This window comes from Moschus berezovskii, chromosome 6 (assembly GCF_049115385.1).
Source record: "Moschus berezovskii isolate FMDL1 chromosome 6, NW_MosBer_1.0, whole genome shotgun sequence".
Taxonomy (NCBI): domain Eukaryota; kingdom Metazoa; phylum Chordata; class Mammalia; order Artiodactyla; family Moschidae; genus Moschus; species Moschus berezovskii.
The window spans coordinates 79290822-79313284 of record NC_142465.1 but is presented as its reverse complement, the minus strand read 5'-3'; the positions used below and the strand labels follow the sequence as shown (position 1 = coordinate 79313284).

Here is a 22463-nt window from a genome sequence, read left to right as displayed (position 1 = left end):
GTAGTGGGGAGTCAACATTTCTTTGCCCTTGGCTACAGGGAAGTGGTCCGTAAGCCTCTAGAATATTCTGGCTGATATGAATGTTCTCATCTGCCTGGGCCTCTTGCCACTGGACAGTCTGATGAGATGTATGATGGGGCCTCTGGGTCATGTGGTATCAGTTCTGACCTCTGAAGGAGCTGGACTCTAAGACATTAGTCTGACCTCTGGGAGGAGCTGGAGACCACAAGTCAGGATAATTTTTTTTTTAAATGGGTGAGTGTCCCTGGAAGGTAGTGGTCCATGTGCCCTGCCATACACCAAGTTCCAGAACGGTAACGTATCCTGGCGACAATAGAAGCTTCGGGTGTGAAATCCGCCCAGACTCTGCCCTGTGACTGATGAAAACCCACAGGCTTCCTGTAATACACTGGGATCAGGATGGCTTTCAGTGAGTCCTGTCTGTTCTACAGGGAATTCTCAAACCTGAGGGTGGTTTTGGGGATCCCCTAAATTTGCCATTGGTTCAAATGAAAGCATAGTCCTGGGTACTGTGCCCTCACCCTTTGCAGACTGGCTGTCTCTGTGACTTAGAGTTTGTAGAAAAAAAAAAAAAAACCCGAAGTCAGAACTAGAAGGCATCATAACAGTCATTTAGTCTGCCATCTGCTGTCTTCTAAGGCTTGTGCCCTTGACCTTCCCAGAAGAAGGTCCCTGAGTCCATCCACTGACCCAACTGCCTGGAAATCAGGAGATGTGCTGTTGGTTCCCCTGGCCTCTGAAGCCCACCTCACTGACTCCTGACCCAGCACCCAGCACCCCTGACCTCTCAGGGGTCACATGTTAATTTGTGACAGCCTCATGAGCCTGCACACCAAGGTGATGTGGAATTTTGTGGATCCTCTAAAGATTCAAAAGACTTGAGGAAACACCCATCTGAATGGCTGAGCCTGAAGAGACCTGCACTTACATATATGGGGGAGGAAGTGTTTTCCTCTTGTTGGGGATGCATGAGGCTCCTCAGAATCCCTCAAATGACACACAATCGCAGCCACTCATTGTGACCCTGGAGGGCTCACTGAGCCACACGGCCTTCCACTCTCAGGGTGGCTCCACGTAGACTAGAAGAGGGTCCCAGATGGAGTGAGAAGCCAGGTCCCAGGCAGGGTGTACAGACACGGTCACCCAGGGCCCTCTAGCCCAGCATGAGGGGATCCCGTCAGGGAGGGAAGAATGTCCTCCCTCCCACTCAGGGGACCTCTGCTAGGGTCACAGCCCCTTCAGTCCTGTGTCCTCAGGGCCGACTCTCTTCACTCTAGTCCTGGCCCTGCTGCCCAAGCCTGCCTACTAGTCCTCCAACCTGGACCCTCTGCTCCACCCTGACCCCTGGGTCTGACCCTGGCCCAGGCCTCCCTGGTCCTTGCTTCTCGCCTCTAACCCTACAGTTCACTCTGAGGCCATGAGCATAGTCCATCAGACTGAATTGCTGTTCCCACTGGACAGAGGCAAGTCTGAGACTCTAACATATAAGCCCAGAGCCCCAGAGTTGGGCAGGACTAGATCCAGGATCCCACCAGTTCCAGCCAGTTCCTCTCTAGCCTCTCTGCCTTATGGGCCAGCAGGATCCTGCTGTTTGGTTTGATACAATCGTTTGGTACAATTCCTAAGATGGGGAGTAGAAAGGCTCTAGGCAGAAGCCTGAGCAATACAAACGATGGCGTCAGAATTTTCTGACTTGCCCCGAAGGAAATTCTGCTTGATTTTCATCACCAGAAAGAAGACTCTTGGCCCCTGTCTCTTCCCAACAAGTTTTTAAAATGTTAATATTGACTGAACACCTACTCTGTGTCAGTCATTATGGGAAGCTCATTGCATGCATGATCTCGGTGTCCTCACAGTTTAACTGGACAGATGAAGAAACAAAAGCAGAGAGTAGTTCAGTAACATGTCCAAGGTCACATAACCTGCTCCTTTCTTGCAGGTTTCATCTTTTCTCAATTCAAGGTTGTTCACTGCCAGCAAATGACATGGAGGAAATATTCCTCGTGAGATGTTGAGAAGGATCATCCTCAGCCCCACCATATGGTCCTCCTTGGAGGAGATGAGCCTGCCAGGAGGAAACTAGCCTGGTGCTTCGGGGTGTGGGTGACCTTCCTGATACACCTGTGCAGGTTACCTGGACAAACCAGCCTTAGCCTTAATTTTCTTCAGGAATTCAGTCAGCAGGAGTAGCAGTTCCTCTCTGCTCAGTATGTCCCAGAGACACTCAACAACATCCTCAAAAAAGATCTCAATATCTAAATGAAAGGAAAGGGAATAATGTTAGAACTTGTGAAGTGAAAAAGGGAAAGTGTTTGTAGCTCAGCAGTCTTTGATTTTTTGCGACCCCACCGACTCTGTGGACATGAGTTTGAGTGAACTCCGGGAGTTGGTGATGGACAGGGAGGCCTGGCGTGCTGTGATTCATGGGGTCGCGGAGAGTCGGACACGACTGAGCGACTGAACTGAACTGAACTGAACTGAAGAACTATAGCCCACCAGGCTCCTCTGTCGATGGAATTCTTCAGACAAAAATACTGGAGTGGGTAGCCATTCCCTCCTCCAGGGGATCTTCCTGACCCAGGGATCAAATCCAGGTCTCGTATGTTGCAGGCAGATTCTTTACTGTCTGAGTCACCGGAAAAGCCCAGAAAAATGTGTGGTGGTAGCTTTTTTTTTTTTTTTAAACCTTGTGGAATATGGGGGAGGACTTGCAGATTTTGATTTTCCAGCCTAGAACAGGTATCTAGATCAGTATGGTGACAGGACAGAAGTTGGTGAGAGCTATTTGAGTTTTTGAATTTGGTGGACCCGAAGTGCTGAAACTCCAGTTGGATGTTGCTGTACCAATTCTGAAAGACCACCAGGTTCTAACAAAGTCCAAGCATGTGGTATAAACCCAGTGGACGCATATGTCTGCTCTGGCACTCACAGTAGAAAACCATTTCTACCTTATACTCCTAGCTGAGATGTGGCTGGAATAGTAGAAGCTGCTGGAGAGAATGTATCTGCTTTCAAGAAAGGTGACATTCACTACCAGGACGATCTCTGGGGGCTACGCCTAGAATGCTCTGGGAGCCCATCATACTGTTCACACGCTGCCAGAAAAAACTGGATTTTAAACAAGGAGCTGCCATCAGGATCTCGTGTTTTACTGCTTATTGAGTCTGCTCCACAGTGCCTGTCAAAGCTGGAGGAAGTGTTCTGGGGCTAGTGGAGGAGCTGGAAGAGCAGCATGCCAAATGGTTAGAACTTATGGCTTAAAAAATTTGGGGCACAGCTACTACCGAGGAAAAACAAAAGATTGCTTTCCAAATGGAGCCCACGAAGTGCTTAATCACAAAGAAGCTAATTGTATTGATAAAATTAAGAAATCTGTTGGTGAAAAAAAGTTGATGTGATTATTGAAATGTTTGCTAATAATCTTAGTGATGATTTGAATTTTTTGTCACATGGAGGGTGAGTAATAGTTGTTGGCTGCAGAGGTCCTATTGAAATAAACCCACGGGATCCATGACAAAGGAATCTAGCATAAAAGGAGAAGCTCTCCATTCATTCTCCAAGGAGGCACTTGAGCAGTTTGCAGCAGCCCTCCAAGCCGGGAGGGAAATTAGTTGGTTGAGACCAGTAATCAGTTCAGTTCAGTCGCTCAGTCATGTCCGACTCTCCGCGACCCCATGAATCACAGCACGCCAGGCCTCCCTGTCCATCACCAACTCCCGGAGTTCACTCAAACTCATGTCCATCCAGTCAGTGATGCTATCCAGCCATCTCATTCTCTGTCGTCCCCTTCTCCTCCTGCCCCCAATCCCTCCCAGCATCAGAGTCTTTTCCAGTGAGTCAACTCTTCGCATGAGGTGGCCAAAGTATTGGAGTTTCAGCTTTAGCATCAGTCCTTCCGATGAACAACCAGGACTGATCTCCTTTAGAATGGACTGGTTGGATCTCCTTGCAGTCCAAGGGACTCTCAAGAGTCTTCTCCAACACCACAGTTCAGTAATAGGTCCCCAGTATTCCCTGGAGAAGGCAGCCCCGGCTCATGAAGATATCATTCATAGCTGTGGGGCTATGGGAAAATGATTCTTCTCTTAAAATGATTAATCCTTGTATTGATTTCCTGTGTAATTAGAGGTTTCTTACCTCAGTTTTGAGTATACTGTGTTGGCTCTGCTTAGCATTCATTTGATTCAGTGAGTTTCTTCTATTTAAAAAAAAATATTTCTTTTTAGCAATCATAGGCATTGGCTGCTGCTGCTGCTGCTAAGTCGCTTCAGTCGTGTCTGACTCTGTGCGACTCCAGAGACGGCAGCCCACCAGGCTCCGCCGTCCCTGGGATTCTCCAGGCAAGAGCACTGGAGTGGGTTGCCATTTCCTTCTCCAATGCATGAAAGTGAAAAGTGAAAGTAAAGTCGCTCAGTTGTGTCTGACTCTTCGTGACCCCATGGACTGCAGCCTACCATGCTCCTCCGTCCATGGGATTTTCCAGGCAAGATACTGCAGTGGGTTGCCATTGCCTTCTCCATAGGCATTGGAGTGTAGTTTATTTTATAGCTGGCAATATTCTTTATGCCTTCTACCTCTCATCAAGGAATCATCAAAATGGGAAATAGGAGGCTAGTGGTCACTTGGCATTGGAGGACATTACAGAAATCACTGATGCTTAGAGGACTGCTTGATTTCCAAGCCTACTTCTCCTTATAAAGTTTCTTTAGTCTCTAATTAGCCCACAACTATATTGTACTCTTTGATGATTCTCTGAACTAAACAAGACCTCTTTTCCAAAGTAATCGCATCTAGATCTACAAGTCTCTCAGAGGGGCAAGATAAACAGTGTCCAGAGAAATCTGTTCGCTTTCCAATATTCCCCAATATTTTATGCTATTCACTAGGTTAAGGATTGATTACCAGTGATCCATGTACTCTGTGAGGACAGCAGCCTTGTCTCTGGTATGATATGATACTAGGAGCACAGCTGGGCTTCCCAGGTGGTGCTGGTGACAAAGAACCTGCCTGACAATGCAGAAGATGTAGGAGATGTGGGTTTGATTCCTGGGTCGGGAGGATCCCCTGGAGAAGGGAATGGCAACCACTCCAGTATTCTTGCCTGGAGAATCCCATGGACAGAGGAGCCTGATGGGTTATAGTCCATGGGGTCACAACGAGTCAGATGTGACTGAAAGGACTTAGCGCATTAGGTGCATAGTTTCCAAGTATATATGTATTGATTGGCTCAACTTCAAAGTAAATTTAAAATTATCTCTTTGTGTGACAGGGATCATATATTTTTGTTTAAATTAATAAACAAATTTGATGCCTTAAGGATGATCTGCTTTTGTTATCATAACATGGTATCTGCAATAAATTCTACAGCACATTAAAAAAAATGGTATTTAGTATAAATTAGTTAAAATTCTGGAGAAGGAAATGGCAAGCCACTCCGGTGTTGTTGCCTGGAGAATCCCAGGGATGGCAGAGCCTGGTGGACTGCCGTCTATGGGGTTGCACAGAGTCAGACACGACTGAAGCGACTTAGCAGCAGCAGCAGTTAAAATTCATTTACTTGAGCAGCGATCACTTGGGCACTCTGGGTAGAGTCACCTGGGGCTATGGATGGAACTGTTCTGCCCCCACCCCCCAATTCATATGTTGAAGATTTAACCCCCTGGTTACTGTATTTGAATACTGAGCCTTTAAGGAGGTAATTATGGTAAAATGAGGTCATAAGTGTGGAGCCCTAACCCAGTAAGTTTAATGTCTTTATTAGAAAAGGAGACACCAGATTCTCTCTCTGTTCCTTCCCTCTCCCCCAGAGGAAAGGCCATGTGAGGACAGGAGGAGAGGTCTCACCAGAAGCCACCACTACCTTGATCTTGGACTTCCAAACCTCCGGAAATAATTATCTAATCCTGGGATTTAGGTGTCTTCAGGAATCTACAATGTTAAACCTTCAGAAAGAGAAGGAGGGCTTCCTAGGTGATGCAGTGGTAAAAATTCGCCTGCCGGTGCAGGAGATGCAAGAGTCATGAGTTCGATCCTTGGGTCGGAAATATCCCCTGGAGTAGCAGATGGCAACCCACTCCAGCATTCTTGCCTGGAAAATCCCAAGAACAGAGGAGCCTGGCAGACAACAATCCATGAGGCCATAAAGATTCGGACACAACTGAATAACTGAGCACACACACACACAAATAGAAGGAATACGACGGATGTGTTTTGTTAGTTACTACTTGTAGCAGAGACTGGCTGCTGCTACTGCTGCTGCAGCACCCTATAAATGACTGCTTTCATGTTTTGGCAGTGAAACAAAAGAATATTCACATTAAATGTGATAAAGAATGTAATAACAATAAATAGCCTCAGATCAGTGCAGAGCAAGATCACTGCTCAAATGAGTTACCAAAATCCCTGTGTGATTTCAGGGATCTAGAGGTTATGGAATTGCTCAGTGTTGGTTGCTCAGTCCTGTCCAACTCTTTGTGACCCCATGGACAGTAGCCTGCAAGTCTCCTCTATCCATGAAGTTCTCCTGGTAAGAATACTGGAGTGGGTTGCAATTTCTTTCTTCAGAGGATCTTCCCAACCCAGGAATCGAACCTGGGTCTCCTGCATTGCAGGCAAATTCTTTCACCGTCTGAGCCACCAGGGAAGCCCAGGGGTTATGGAATTGTAGGTAAGACATAGGCAACTAGGATATATATGTATATAGGCAACTAGGATATATATATTATATATTAATATATATGGAGGGTGGGGCTGGGTCACAATGTGAAATGTGTTTCCTGGTACATGCACACACAGATACATTCTTCTTATTTCACGGATGAGGAAAGTGAGACTCAGACAGGATAAGGGACAGCCCAAGACCAGTGAGCAGATAGCTCAGAGGTGGAATCCAAGGTCAGGTATCAGACATTTTTTGGATATGACTTGAATCCTTATTTTAAACTCCTGTGATTTTTTCATTCTACCATGCAGTACCCCTAGAGGGATTTTTGCAAGTGATTTTTGGTGGTGAGCACGCTGTAGCATATACAGAAGTAGAAATATAATGTTGTACACGTGAAACTTACAGAATGTTATAAACCGCTGCTGCTGCTGCTGCTGTGGCTAAGTCGCTTCAGTCGTGTCCGACTCTGTGCGAACCCATAGACGGCAGCCCACCAGGGTCCCCCATCCCTGGGATTCTCCAGGCAAGAACACTGGAGTGGGTTGCCATTTCCTTCTCCAATGCATGAAAGTGAAAAGTGAAAGTGAAGTCGCTCAGTCGTGTCCCACTCTTCGCGACCCCATGGACTGCAGCCTACCAGGCTCCTCCGTCCATGGGATTTTCCAGGCAAGAGTACTGGAGTGGGGTGCCATCGCCATCTCCGTACACCGATGCTATCTAAGTTTAAGAAAGAGTTTTGGGCCACCTGCCTTTTAGTAAGACTACCATGTGAGAGGCTTCACCTTGCTGATTAGAGACACTCAGGATGGGCAGTGAAGGGGTGGAGGCAGACGTGATCCTGTGTAAAACCCCATCACCCCTCCTCTCCAGGTGGGAGGTGACAAAAGTGAGACTGCGGTTCAGTTCAGGGTCCGCTGATCCTCGCAGAGCGGCTGGGCAGGTGGCAGGGCAAGAGCTGGATGAAAGTTGTCTGTGGTGATGCCGCAGGGTCTGGGAGCAGAAGGAGACTCAAACCAAGGGAGAGGGCAGGAGGAGCTCCAGGGATGCTGGGGGACCTCCCCTCGCTGCCCTGCCTGGCCTTGGGGACTCCCTCTGCTGTCCCCCTCCCCATGGGCTGTCCTGGCCTCATTTCTGGGTCACTTGCTAGAGGGCAGCAGGGGAGGAAGTGAGCACCTAGCAAGTGGCTCCCTAAGGAGAGGGCTGGGAAAGAGGCTCTGTGGGCACACTCCCGTTGGGGGAACTGCACATGGCCCCTCTGGGGGGCTCCAGGATGCTTATCCATCCTCTTCTTGGTTCTTGACTCCTCTGTAGGTTAACTCTGCCTGGAGGAACCACCCTCAATTCTGGGTCACATGCAGGAACTGGCCAGAAAAAAGGCAGCTGCCTACCTGAGCATTTTCCAAGGTTTTCTGAGCTCATGGTGGCAGCAGCCGTGTCTCAGAGATCTCCCTTCAGATTCTTGTCTGCGTCAGGCTGGAAGGAGGTGTGACCTCACCCTTGGGAAAGAGAAAACAGAAGTGGGCTCGATCACGAGTGAGAAGTATCTGAAGGGAACAGGGGGTGGTGAGGTCTCTGGTGAGTTCCCCTGGGATGGCCACCAGTGCCACTGGGAATTTAATGCACTGTGGTTCTCTGTCCCCTGGGCTCTGCAGGTCATTAGTTAAGGAAAGTTACTCATCCCCACCTCCCCAAGTCCCCCCAGTCAGAGTCCTGCTCTCCTGTTGGAGCACAGGGAGAAGGTAATCAGACAGGAGACACCCGTCTGCAAACTTATGGGAGCAATAAAATCAGAGACAAGAACAGATAGGAAGGAACAATCTAGAAATTACATGAGGCTGGGAACACGTGTGTTTACTAATTAGTTATAGCTGTGGAAACAGTGTCATACTTTATTTTTTTGGGCTCTAAAATCACTGCAGATGCTGATTGCAGCCATGAAATTAAAAGACGCTTACTCCTTGGAAGGAAATTTATGACCAACCTAGATAGCATATTAAAAAGCAGAGACATTACTTTGCCAACAAAGGTCCGTCTAGTCAAGGCTATTGTTGACCACATCCGTGGTCATGTACGGATGTGAGAGTTGGCCTGTGAAGAAAGCTGACCGCCGAAGAATTGATGCTTTTGAACTGTGGTGCTGGAGAAGACTCTTGAGAGTCCCTTGGACTGCAAGGAGATCCAACCAGTCCATTCTAAAGGAGATCAGTCCTGGGTGTTCATTGGAAGGACTGATGCTAAAGCTGAAACTCCAATACTTTGGCCACCTCATGCGAAGAGTTGACTCACTGGAAAAGACTCTGATGCTGGGAGGGATTGGGGGCAGGAGGAGAAGGGGATGACAGAGAATGAGATGGCTGGATGACATCACTAACTGGATGGACATGAGTTTGAATGAACTCCGGGAGTTGGTGATGGACAGGGAGGCCTGGCGTGCTGTGATTCATGGGGTCGCAGAGAGTCGGACACGACTGAGTGACTGAACTGAACTGAACTGAACTGAATACTGATCCACCATCTATGATGTGCAGGCTCCTGAAGCTCACCTGAATTTGCTTCAGCCTAAGTTTTCAAGCTGATTCCAGAACCTGGGCTTGAACTGAGTCTTTCTGATCCAAATCCCAGGTTTGTGATGACCATGTTCTACTCCCTTTCATATACAAAAATATTTATTTGTGGATATATGTTTATCGGTTAAATGAGTGCTTTCATTCCAAAATAATATCTTGTTCCCTGTGCTCAACTCTTTGCCTTGATAAAGTTCCTGGTGATACAGCTCCCACAGCCCATGCCCTCCTTGCTTCTGCAAGAGCCTTTATCCCACAAAGGCCTGGAGTCCCATCGTCCCCACCCCAATTCTTATATCCCTGCCCTGGCCTGCTAAGGACCCCTTTGGTGCCACGTCTGCTCTGCTGTCCTACCCTGACTACTGGACTTTAGGTTGTTTCTAATTCCTTATGCAAATAATAATGTAAAGAACATTCTCCTTGTATGAAACTACATTTGAGACTGTTCCCTTAAGTTCTATCTAGGAGTAGGCTATAGCTATGTAGCTATCTAGGATGGAGGATCGAGGATCTAGCTATCTAGGCTAGACCACAAGGCATCAGCACCTAAAAAATATTCATACCTAGAGACACACTGTTATGCGAAGAAATTGCAGCAATTTATGTTCACACTCATGATACATGATACATTAGGGTGTCCATCCTTTCAGTTTCCCATTCTCAGTGTTCTTCAAAAAAAAGAGCAGTTCAGATTTTTATATATAAAAAATCTATTTTGGTTCTGCTTGTGATTATTTTCCCATGGGAGATGAGGAAGGAAAGCAAATGTTGATGACATTTAACTACTGTTTCAAGAAAGCTAAAGAGCCTTTGTCAACTACTCCTCCTGAGACCTGACTGAAATGATAGTAGAGGTACTTACAGTTATAATACCAGCTACTGATAAGAGTCACCTGTGTTTGTGGTCTTTGCTTTGCAATGGTATTTGCTCTGAAATTTTACAAATGATAACTTGTTTTTTATTCTATTAGCCTTTGAGATGTGTAGCAGTGTATCCTCATTTACAAATAAGGAAGCTGAAGTACAGATGTTACATGACTCGCCTAAGGTCAGAAGTCTTGCCCTAGGTACACTGGTCCCACCCCACTCACTGGGTCAAGAACCCATAGCCTGCCTCTCCTCCCTCTGCTGCTAATAAAAACAAGCATGGGACAATAGGAGACCAGAGTCTTTAACAAATGTCTGAAGACTCACTGGATGGAGAAGTGGTAGCTGAATGAAGAGGAGCACAGTAGAGAGAGAGAAACAGGGAACGTGTTCACAGGAGAGAAGAACGGTCTGCCGGGCAGAGCCCCAGAGAGGGAGCAAGATGATCGGGGGGCCGAGGGGAGCACAGGGGACAAGCTCACCAACCCCGCATCCCATCCCATATTCACAGCAGCCTTCACCCTTCACCAGACTTTTCAGAAACCTACTTGAGAATGAGTTGTAGGAAAAAAAATAGGTGGTGTGTTTGTATAATTATGGAGGAAGGTAAAGGATACCCATGAGAGAGATAGACATGGGATCCAGGAATCAGAAACGTCAACCCAGAGGAAAGGAAATCCAAGGATCCCAGCTGGGTGTGCAGCAGACCTAGAGAGAAAGCAGTCCAGAATGGGATAAGAAGTCCAGAGTCTGTGGGGACAGGGGACTTGGTATCATACAAGGCACAGTTGGAAAGAAAGGGAGGAAATGTTGGAGATAAACAGAGCAAGGGGTGAAAATGAGGCCAGTTAGAAACATCAGGAAAAACGAAAGCTATTCTGAAAAGCATGTGCAGCTACAAGGTACAGGTTAGCTCTAAAAACGTATTAAAATAACACAAAAATCTAAACTTTTCTGTTTCTTTTTTTAAAAATATAAGGTAAATTTATCTATGTTCAAGTCCTGGTTTTCCCATTTTGATTATTTTGGAGACTGTTTAGAAGTGAAGTGTTAAAAAAAAAGAGGAGGAAACCAGAATTGAAAGAGACACAGGTACTCCAATGTTCATCGCAGCACTGTTTATAATAGCCAGGACATGGAAGTAACCTAGATGTCCATCTGCAGACGAATGGGTAAGAAAGCTTTGGTACATATACACAATGGAGTATTACTCAGCCATTAAAAAGAATGCATTTGAATCAGTTCTAATGAGGTGGATGAAACTGGAGCCTATTATACAGAGTGAAGTAAGACAGAAAGAAACGCACCAATACAGTATACTAACACATATATATGGAATTTAGAAAGATGGAAATATAACCCTGTATACGAGATAGCAAAAGAGACACAGTTGTATCAAACAGTCTTTGGGACTTTGTGGGAGAGGGTGAGTGTGGGATGATTTGAGAGAATGACATTGAAACATGTATGTTGTCATATGAGAAACGAATCAGCAGTTCAGGGTCAATGCATGTTACAGGATACTCGGGGCTGGTGTGCGGGGATGACCCAGAGGGAGGATAAAGGGAGGAGGGAGGTGAGAGGGGGGTTCAGGAGGGGGAACTCATGTACACCTGGGGCGAATTCATGTCAATGTAGGGCAAAACCAACCAATATAATATTGTAAAATTAAAAAAAATAAATTAAAAAAAAAAAGAAGTGAAGTGTTGTTGATATATATCAGTTCAGTTCACTCAGTCGTATCCTACTCTTTGCAACCCCATGAACCACAGCACGCCAAGCCTCCCTGTCCATCATCAGCTTCCAGAGTTTACCAAACTCACATCCATTGAGTCAGTGATGAAGAAGGAATTCATAGCGCCTGGACTCCATCTTAGGCCTGTTTATGCTGATCATGCTTGGTCACCTCTCCAATGGACCCTGAACTCTGTGCTTAGTGCCTATGGAAACTACAATAGAAGGATAAGACCTCCTCTGCTGCCAGGGGAATCTTGAAGATCACATCCAGGTTACTCATCGCCTAAGAGAAAATGGACTCTAATCACCCCTGTCTCCGGACAGGTCATAAATTCTTTCTGTATCTATCAGAATGTAACCGCAGGCTTACTGATTATTAACTGTTTGAACACCTAACACATGAATGATGGGGTTATTGTGATTGTATTTACCCTTCCTTTGTTTTATGTAAGTCTCAAGGAATTTGGGGTGGTGGGTTCGGACATGTATACATGGGGTATAAAAGATTTTCACAAGTGCTGGTCGGGGTCCTTGGCTAAGAGGAGACTTTGCCTTGGGTCTGCCGGTGTAATAAACTGCACTCCACTATCTGCATTGTCCTCCTGAGTGAGTTTGTTTCCCAGAATGCGTGGCTGTAACAGTGTTGCCATCCAACCATCTCATCCTCTGTCATCTCCTTCTCCTCCTGCCCTCAATCTTTCCCAGTATCAGGGTCTTTTCAAATAAGTCAGCTCGTCACATCAGGTGGCCAAAGTATTGGAGTTTCAGCTTCAGCATCAGTCCTTCCAATGAACACCCAGGACTGATCTCCTTTAAGATGGACTGGTTGGATCTCCTTGCAGTTCAAGGGACCCTTAAGAGTCTCCTCCAACACCACAGTTCAAAAAAAATCAATTTTTCAGCGCTGAGCTTTCTTTACAGTCCAAGTCTTACATCCATACATGACTACCAGAAAAACCATAGCCTTGACTAGACGGATTTTTGTTGACAAAGTAATGTCTCTGCTTTTTAATATGCTGTCTAGGTTGGTCATAACTTTCCTTCCAAGGAATAAGTGTCTTATAATTTCATGGCTGCAATCACCATTTGCAGTGATTTTGGAGCACAGAAAAATAAAGTCAGCCACAGTTTCCACTGTGTCCCCATCTATGTGCCATGAAGTGATGGGACCAGATGCCATGATCTTAGTTTTCTGAAAGTTGAGCTTTAAGCCAACTTTTTCACTCTCCTCTTTCACTTTCATCAAGAGGTTTTTTAGTTCTTCTTCACTTTCTGCCATAAGGGTAGTGTCATCTGCACATATGAGGTTATTGATATTTCTCCCAGCAATCTTGATTCCAGCTTGTGCTTCTTCCAGCCCAGCGTTTTTCATGATGTACTCTGCATATAAGTTAAATAAGCACGGTGACAATATACAGGCTTTGTATATTTGTATATCTGAAAAGTATTGCTTTCAGTATTGGAACCAGTCTGTTGTTTCATGTCCAGTTCTAACTGTTGCTTCCTGACCTGCATACAGATTTCTCAGGAGGCAGGTCAGATGGTCTGGCATTCCCATCTCTTTCAGAATTTCCCACAGTTTGTTGTGATCCACACAGTCAAAAGCTTTGGCATAGTCAATAAAGCAGAAGTAGATGTTTTTCTGGCACTCTCTTGCTTTTTCGATGATCCAGCAAATGTTGGCAATTTGATATCTGGTTCATCTGCCTTTTCTAAATCCAGCTTGAAGGAAGTTCATGGTTCACGTACTGTTGAAGTCTGGCTTGGAGAATTTTGAGCGTTACTTTGCTAGCATGAGAGATGACTGCAATTGTGCGGTTTTGAACATTCTTTGGCATTGCCTTTCTTCGAGATTGGAATGAAAACCGAGATTTTCCAGTCCAGTATGAAAAGGCAAAATACAGGACACTGAAAGATGAACTCCCCAGGTCGGTATGTGCCCAATATGCTACTGGAGATCAGTCGAGAAATAACTCCAGAAAGAATGAAGAGACGGAGCCAAAGCAACAACAACACCCCGTTGTGGATGTGTCTGGTGATGGAAATAAAGTCTGATGTTGCAAAGAGCAATATTGTAGGAACCTAGAATGTTAGGTTTATAAATCAAGGCAAACTGTAAGTGGTCAAACAGGAGATGGCAAGAGTGAATATCGACATTTTATGAATCAGTGAACTAAAATGGACTGGAATGGGTGAGTTTAACTCAGAGGACCATTATATCTACTACTGTGGGCAAGAATCCTTTAGAAGAAATGGAGTAGCCATCATAGTAAACAAGAGTCTGAAATGCAGTACTTGGATGCAATCTGAAAAAATGACAGAATGATCTCTCTTCGTTTCCAAGGCAAACCATTGATTATCAGAGTAATCCAAGTCTATGCCTCAACCAGTAATGCTGAAGAAGCTGAAGGTAAATGGTTCTATGAAGACCTACAAGACCTTCTAGAAATAGCATCCAAAAAAGATGTCCTTTTCATTATAGGGGACTGGAATGCAAAAGTAGGAAGTCAAGAAATACCTGGAGTAACAGGCAAATTTTGCCTTGGAGCACGGGATGAAGCAGGGCAAAGGCTAACAGAGTTTTGCCAAGAGAACACACTGGTTTTAGCAAACACCCTCTTCCAACAACACAAGAGAAGACTCTACACATGGACATCACCAGTTGGTCAACACCGAAATCAGATTGACTATATTCTTTGCAGCAAAAGATGGAGAAGCTCTAAACAGTTAGCAAAAACAAGACCGTGAGCTGACTGTGGCTCAGATCATGAACTCCTTGTTGCCAAATTCAGACTGAAATTGAAGAAAGCAGGGAAAACCACTAGACCATTCAGGTATGACCTAAATCAAATCCCTAATGATTATACAGTTGAAGTGAGAAATAGATTTAAGGGTCTAGATCTGATAGAAAGAGTGCCTGATGAACTATGGATGGAGTTCGTGACATTGTACAGGAGACAGGGATCAAGACCATCCCCAAGGATGAGAAATGCAAAAAGGCAAAATGGTTGTCTGAGGAGGCCTTACAAATAGCTGTGAAAAGAAGAGAAGCGAAAGGCAAAGGAGAAAAGGAAAGATATTTGAACTCTGCATTCAAATATTTGAATGCAGAGTTCCAAAGAATAGCAAGGAGAGATAAGAAAACCTTCCTCCATGATCAATGTACTTGTTAATCAATATAAAAATTAAAATATACTTCTGAATTTGGGATCTGAAGCACTGAAGGAAGGAGGAGAATTAATATCTCAGTTTTGAACTGAACTGAACTGAACTTACAAAGTTAACAATCAAGGAATAGTGTGTCCAGTTGAAAGCATAAGAAATGGAGATGTAAATAAGTTGCTTACAAGTACAAAGCTTCCTAATCAGTTCAGTTCAGTTCAGTCACTCAGTCGTGTCCGACTCTCTGCAACCCCATGAATCACAGCACGCCAGGCCTCCCTGTCCATCACCAACTCCTGGAGTTCACTCAAACTCATGTCCACAGAGTCAGTGATGCCATCCAGCCATCTCATTCTCTGTCATTCCCCTTCTCCTCCCGCCCCCAACCTTTCCCAGCATCAGAGTCTTTTCCAGTGAGTCAACTCTTTGCATGAGGTGGCCAAAGTATTGTAGTTTCAGCTTCAGCATCAGTCCTTCCAATGAACACCCAGGATTGATCTCCTTTAGAATGGACTGGTTGGATCTCCTTGCAGTCCAAGGGACTCTCAAGAGTCTTCTCCAGCACCACAGTTCAAAAGCATCAATCCTTTGGCGATCAGCTTTCTTCACAGTCCAACTCTCCCATCCGTACATGACCACGGGAAAAACCATAGCCTTGACTAGATGGACCTTTGTTGGCAAAGTAATGTCTCTTCTTTTTAATATACTATCAAGGTTGGTCATAACTTTCCTTCCAAGGAGTAAGTGTCTTTTAATTTCATGGCTGCAATTAGCATCCGCAGTGATTTTGGAGCCCCAGAAAATAAAATCTGACACTGTTTCCACTGTTTCCCCATCTATTTCCCATGAAGTGATTGGACCAGATGCCAAGCTTCCTAATAGGGGATATCAAATTAGTGAAATAATGATATAAACAGAATATGGGGAAAGGTATAAGAAAAAGTTAAAAAAAAAAAAAGAAATCCTTATTTTTCCCAGTCAGAAGTAATTGAATAATATCAAAATTTTAAGTCAAGAAAAAGAAAAATGCAATCCTAAATACTGATTAGCTATTGTTGTTGATGACTCCCCACTTTGCACCAGGCACCTTCCCAACTGCTTGGTACGAATTCAATTCCTTTTAGTTCTCACAATGATCCTATAAGAAAATAAACTGAAGCTCAGAGAGGTGAAGCAATTTACTCAAAGCACACAGCTAGTGCTAGAGCCAGAATCCAAGTCCAGGTTCTTGTCTCCTGAGCACACATTCTCACACCATTCCGCCTCCCAATGTAGTAACATCATTTAAAGACATCGATTAACTATCTAAGCTTCTCCTTGGTAAGGAAGAGCAGAACCCTCTGTACAAATTGATCTGTTTTAACCATATGCACTTAGGACTGGATTGTTTTAACTCTAAGACAGCAGCTGTCACTTTATAGCAGTCAGTATATGGGGTGGTTTCTAGTGCCACCACCCTCAAGATGATGGAAGTGGTTGAATTTAATGCCAACAAGAAATAAGTGTGACTCCTGCTGTGACAGCTGTCAGTATGGGAGACATGTTCATTTTGATGAAACCAAGTTCTCTAAGAAAGCAAAAGTGAAAGTGGAAGTGTTAGTCAGTCAGTCGTGTCTGACTCTGCGACCCCAGGGACTGGAGCCCTCCAAGCTCTTCTGGAGAAAATTCTCCAGGTGAGAGTACTGGAGGGGGCCTTACCTCCTCCAGGAGATCTTCCCAACCCAGGGGTGGAACCCAAGTCTCCTGCATGGCGAGCAGATTCTTTATCTTCTGAGCCACTAAGGAAGCCCTCTAAATACTCTAAGTAGGGATGGTAACTGGGGTTAAACCAGAATACTCAGAATGAACAGTAACCCTAAACAGACACACTGTCCAGCAGCATCGTGCCCACCCACATGTGCACCGATGGGCTTCTGTCCACTCTAAGGAAGGAAGACCCCTTGCAGGGGAGGTGAATCCCACAGGCTGGCATCTCTGCTCCTGCAAAGGCAAGGATGATCTTGAAGATGATCAGAGAAGAGGTCAGAAGGGGCACCCACATAAATACTAATAATAAAAGATAGTGATTACTATGAAGATGTTTCATTGGGCCAAGCTGAGTCTGTGAAAGGCCATGGGTTCAAAATAATATTCCATTGAGAGGACTTTAAATAAAGTGTGGTCAAAAAGGGAGATATAAAGGTTAAAAAGTGGGCTAGTGGCAATGCAGGTGATGCAAGACTCAAGAGACATGGGTTCAGTCCTGGGGTTGGGAAGGTCCTCTGGAGAAGGAAATGGCAACCCACTCCAGTATTCTTGCCTGGGAAATCCAATGGACAGAGGAACCCGGTGGGCTACAGTCCACGGGGTCACAAAGAATTGGACATGACTGAGTCAGTATCTTTCTTTTCTTTCTATGTTGCCAAGAAGAGTAAGTATAATGGGAAATATTTCATTGTTCAGTCAGTTCAGTTCAGTTCAGTTCAGTTCAGTCGCTCAGTTGTGTCCAACTCTGCGACCCCATGAATCACAGCACGCCAGGCCTCCTTGTCCATCACCAGCTCCCAGAGTTCACTCAAACTCATGTCCATTGAGTCGGTGATGCCATCCAGCCATCTCATTCTCTGTTGTCCCCTTCTCCTCTCACCCCCAATCCCTCCCAGCATCAGAGTCTTTTCCAGTGAGTCAACTCTTCGCATGAGGTGGCCAAAGTATTGGAGTTTCAGCTTTAGCATCAGTCCTTCCAATGAACACCCAAGACTGATCTCCTTTAGAATGGACTGGTTGGATCTCCATTGTTAATTAAGTTTAAAAAGAAGAGGACTCTTGAAGTCTATAGGTATATTCCTTTCTGTTTATTTACATGAATGTTTATAAAGGATTGAGAAAGAAAGAACAAGCACTGACATCCCGAGGCTGGCCTGGTATCACAACAGGGCAATGCTCTTCTCCCGTTGGATGTAAAGGCTCTCACGGAACTGCAGCCTCACACAGGGTCACCCTGAGAGCAGGAGTGAAGGAGACAGCAAACACCCATCACTGTGCCCCCACCAACACCACACCCTCTCCCTTGGCTGAAAAGCATGACTGTTCCTTCTTTACCGATTACACCTTTATCCTCGCTCTGGTCTCCATACAGGGAGTTACGGAGACTCACACTTGTAGAACTGACCCCCATTCTCGGCAGCACCCAATCTAGAGTGGCCCCATTTCCTTAGAGTCTCCCTCAAATCCCCTCACCAGAGCCTCATCCTAGCATCTTTCTTTCTAACAGCTTCTCTCTCCAATCCCCAGGGTTGACCCTTAGGAAGAGTAACCATCTGGTTGCTCACTAGGGAGGGTGCCCCGTGGCAGAGGCTGGAGGCACTGACCGTGTGGGTGGGAGAGAAGGCAGACCCACCTCCAAGCAGGTGAGAGAAGAGAGCTCACTGGTCTCCTACCTCCTTCTCTGCCTAGAAGCTGCAGGAGCCCAGGAGCCAGGGCAGCCAATTGCCACCATGAAACATGAAGATGAAGAGTCAAGTCAGAGAGAAGAGGTGGGCTTGGGCAGAAAGGGCTGGATCCTGGATGATGCCAAACACTTGAAAATGCGTCATGCCCCACAACTTATTCTTCCATCCTGCCCTGCCGTTCTTGCCCTGGTCCTGACCCTTGTCTGGGGCCTCAGCTGGCTGTGGATGCTGGATGGTTCTCCCTTCTGCTGGATTCCTATCTGGGTGTCCTCCTCTGTTAGCCTCTGATTGGTCACTTCCTGGAAAGGCTGCCAGTGGGAGAGGGGGGGACCCTAGAGAATCCTGTCCCTGCCCAACTGCATGGCCAGACCCAGAGCCCTTCCCTCCATGTGGGCAGACACAGATGCTACCAAACCTCTTCCTCCACATGGTGCAGCTCATAGTCCATGGGCAGGGATAGGAGGGGTAAAGGCAGTGTCAAATTCAAGTCCTTAGCCCGTCACCAGGCCCTCCTCAGGCTCCAACTCTGTCTCACTCACCCTCCTGACTCCACAGGGCCTGGTTGAGAGGCCTGGACGACTCCCAGCTGCCTGGACTCTGGTTCCCCCAGGCTCAGGCCTTCGCTCAGGCTTCCCCTCCAAGGCCTTTCCCCACGTGCCTCGCCAGGTGAAATGTTACTTGCACTTGGAGGCCCGTCTCAAAGGCTTCCTCCCCTGCTGTCTTCCTCTATTTCCCTTCCAGTCTCCCTTGGACTCTTGTACTTTCCTGCCTGTGGGGCTATTTGTGTGGCGTTTCTTCAGCTCCCAGCACTGGGCGGGGGCTCTGTCTCTTCTCTGCGCTCCTCCTGCTCCAGGGCTTCTGGGCCCTTCAGCTGCCCGGGCACAGCGTGGCTAAAACACGAGGCGTGGGACCTCTTACTGGGGCAGGAAACCACCAGATTCTCAGAGACATAGCACTACAACTCCTTTACCTACCGTTGAGTAATTCCATTTGTATTCCTGGTCTGTCTTCATACAAGCTCTTTCTGATAGAGAGTGCCATCAGATTTCTGAGCGTTTCCATTTATGGGCATCCCACGCTTTCCAGAAGATCACCCTCTGCCAGTAAAAGAGGATGTGAGACCTACATGGTCTATGCTCTCCACCGTCTTGGTTTAAGAAAGTTTTTGTATGAACAGGTAGCAGGAAACACCTGTATTTCTTCATGTCTCCTATTCTAGCCATGGTGTTATGAAAAGAGGAGAAAGAGGAAGAGAGAACCATCGAAAAACATGAGGCCTACCTGAAATCTGATATACTACCCTGAGACTTGAAGACTTGAGCAGGACATTCTTAAGCCTCCCCTCCCACAGGATGTCCAGTCCAGATTGGTCTGGGTGTGGGGCTCAGCTTCCTCCAGTCCCTCGCTCTCTGCTCCCAAACTGCTGCCTGGGACTTAGAGGGGAGAAGCATGGAGTCATTTCCTGACTGCAATGGAGGCACTTTTGAAAGCACATAAATGGGTGTGCTACTCCTACCGAGAAAAGTACCCCTTAAACATGTCCTGCTTGAATGAGGAGAAGGAGAAGAAGGAAAAAATGAAGAGGGGCGAAGAGAAAGAGGAAGAAACAATAAGATTGTACTCACCAATCGATTCCAGAGGATCTAAATGAAAATGGAAAAGGAAAAGAAATGCAAGCATACTAGAAAAAAATGTTAACAATAATTTTGAGTTGGGAAAACCATTCTCATCAAGACACAATTGCCGGAGCCATAAGGAAGGTCTGATTTATTAGACCTCTTAAAGACTAAATTTTCAAAAGGATGCCACAAACCAATTCAGAAATAATGAGAGACCAGAAGACACTGTCTGCAATATTTATAGTGGACAAAGATGAGCATTCCCAACACAGAGAGCGCCTAAAATCCACATGAAAAGACTGAATGCAGTTTTTCACAAATGGGTAAGAGATGTGAACAAACAATTCCCGGGGAGGCAACTTGCCCAGGGTCACACAGCTCTCCGTGGACAGATGGAGGCCACGTCCAGACCTTCTGACCTGGGTGTGTAAGGGAGGGGAGTGGCACATGAGTTTAATAACCCAGAAATGTCTAGGTGTGTCTCCACCTTTATAAACACACAGATCTAATCTCACGCCCCTCTTGTTACACTGATGTATCCTCAGTTTGGCTTCTTGTCTTAGATTGTGAAACCTGTATCATGATGTGGGCGTTGTGAAGCAAGGCCTGCGTCTCCCCACTTGGTCTCCTGTCCTTCCTCCCTCAGGCCTGCGTTTTGCCCCAGGGCCTGGCACGGAGCGGGCACTCAGAGACAGGGTGGGTGATGAAACCTGATTCCTTGTGTCTCAAAAGGAACCATTTGCCCCCATCAGGCCCAGCACAGCACCCAGGGGCAGACTCAAGTTGGCCAGGCCACTAGGAGGAAGGATTCTAGCCCCCTGCCCTCCTCATCCCCTCAGCTTTCTTGAGATTTCCCTGATGACTCAGCACCCACAACATACACCTTCCTTCCGGGTCACAGCTCATGTCTCACGGGTCCACATCCCACGCTGAGACCACCTGAGCAGGCGTCTACCTCCCTCTGCACTGTTTAGGGGGCCCGAGGGTGGGAGGAATCCGTCAGATACAGCTGCTTCCACGTCCACGCTCTGTCCTTCGGGCCATGGTCTCACCTCTCTGAGCTTCCATTTCCCTTCTTTTGCCAACTAGCGACAATCAAGGTTTTCTCAGACAGTCGTCCTGAGGATGGGGAGATGGGCGGGGGTCCTACCCACTGCTTACCCAGGGGTCTTCCTCTGGCTGAGTGTGAACAAGATCCAGTTGTTCTCAGCTCTGCGTGCAGCCACCTTCTGTGTGTCTCTGCAATAAACCACGCACACCTTCTGGTCCCAGATATATTGGGAGAACCAAAAGGGAAAGTGAAACCCTCACTTCTGAGTGGCTCAAGTTACCAACACTCTGTCCACAGGCCCCACCCAGACCTATTTCCACTCTCCAGCTGCTCCCTTAGAGAATCAACCCCAGCCCTGACATCCCACGTCCTCTGACACAGCCCACCCTGCCTCGGCTCCTTGAAGGAGACCTGCCACCTACACACCGTGAGTCCCTTGGCCAACCACTCCCCCACCCCATGGCCGTCTTTCCACCCCCTCAGCCCTCCCCACCCACCCACTCACCAGCCTGCCTGTGTATTCACCCTCAGACCACCAGCACGTGGCGCAGTTCCAGAACACACCAGCTCCTCACCGCATACTGGTCACACCGCTGCTGCTGAGGGTCACATCCACGTGGCCTCTAGGGTTTGTTCATGCAGGTCCTTCTGCCAGGGACACCTGCTGCATCGAACCTGGAGAAACCATACTCACCCTGTAAAGCCAAAGTCTGGCTTCACCTCCTCTGAGAAGTCTTCCAGGACCTCCCCTGCAGAGTCCCCTGTCCCTGCTCTGCTCCCTTGGTACCTGGGAGAGGGGCCGAAGGCCACCCCTCAGCCTCTCTGTCCACGCCCCACCCCCACTCCTTTTGATCAAGTCCTTCTAGACTTGGCCCTGCTGACAGGCACAGACCTAGTGCCTTCAGGTCCCAGCAACTCGCCTGAGGAGGCCCAGCCTTGGTGGTCAAGGTCATTCGGATGAATACACCGTGTGTGGGAAGGGCTGAGAGCATGCTGCTACTTTCTACCCTGGGTTATTTTTAGTTGCTGCACAGTTTCTTTTCTCGAAACGGAGGACCTTTCCCGGAAGGCTGGTGATCTGGCAACTGAAAAGTCAACAACAGAGAACCAGTTTCATTTTCTGTTTGGTTCCTGAACAAAGAGCCAAAGCATCTGGAGGGCTGAGCATTAGCCACCCTCTGGCAGGCTCTGTCCACACCTTTCCTGCTTTACTCTCACATCAGCTCTAGGAAGTGTCAACTCTATTTTTCAGCAAATGAAACAGAAGAAAAGGTCCTACAGCCTGAGAGTCCTGGTCTTTTCTTTGTTGTTCTCACCACAAGGTGCAGCAGTGGGTTGGAGCCCCCA

The 22463-nt window shown here is 46.8% G+C and overlaps 1 protein-coding gene and 1 pseudogene across 2 annotated transcripts in view; one reads left to right on the top strand and one right to left on the bottom strand.

Moving 5' to 3' along the window:
- LOC129537174 (apolipoprotein L2-like) overlaps positions 1-22463 on the bottom strand; it is a 39703-nt gene that overhangs the window by 3619 nt on the left and 13621 nt on the right. The window contains exons 2-4 of one of the 2 annotated variants that reach the window (XM_088837198.1): positions 21227-21304; positions 8074-8181; positions 2156-2276 (exon numbers count right to left, since the gene is read on the bottom strand). In XM_088837198.1, the coding sequence (XP_088693324.1) occupies positions 2156-2276; positions 8074-8104 (152 nt within the window). In that variant the 5' untranslated portion in view covers positions 8105-8181; positions 21227-21304. Of the gene's footprint in view, positions 1-2155; positions 2277-8073; positions 8182-20190; positions 20485-21226; positions 21305-22463 lie in introns of those variants that run through there. The other variant, XR_016037655.1, reaches the window with a different exon arrangement.
- Positions 2775-4115, top strand: LOC148777656 (zeta-crystallin-like; annotated as a pseudogene).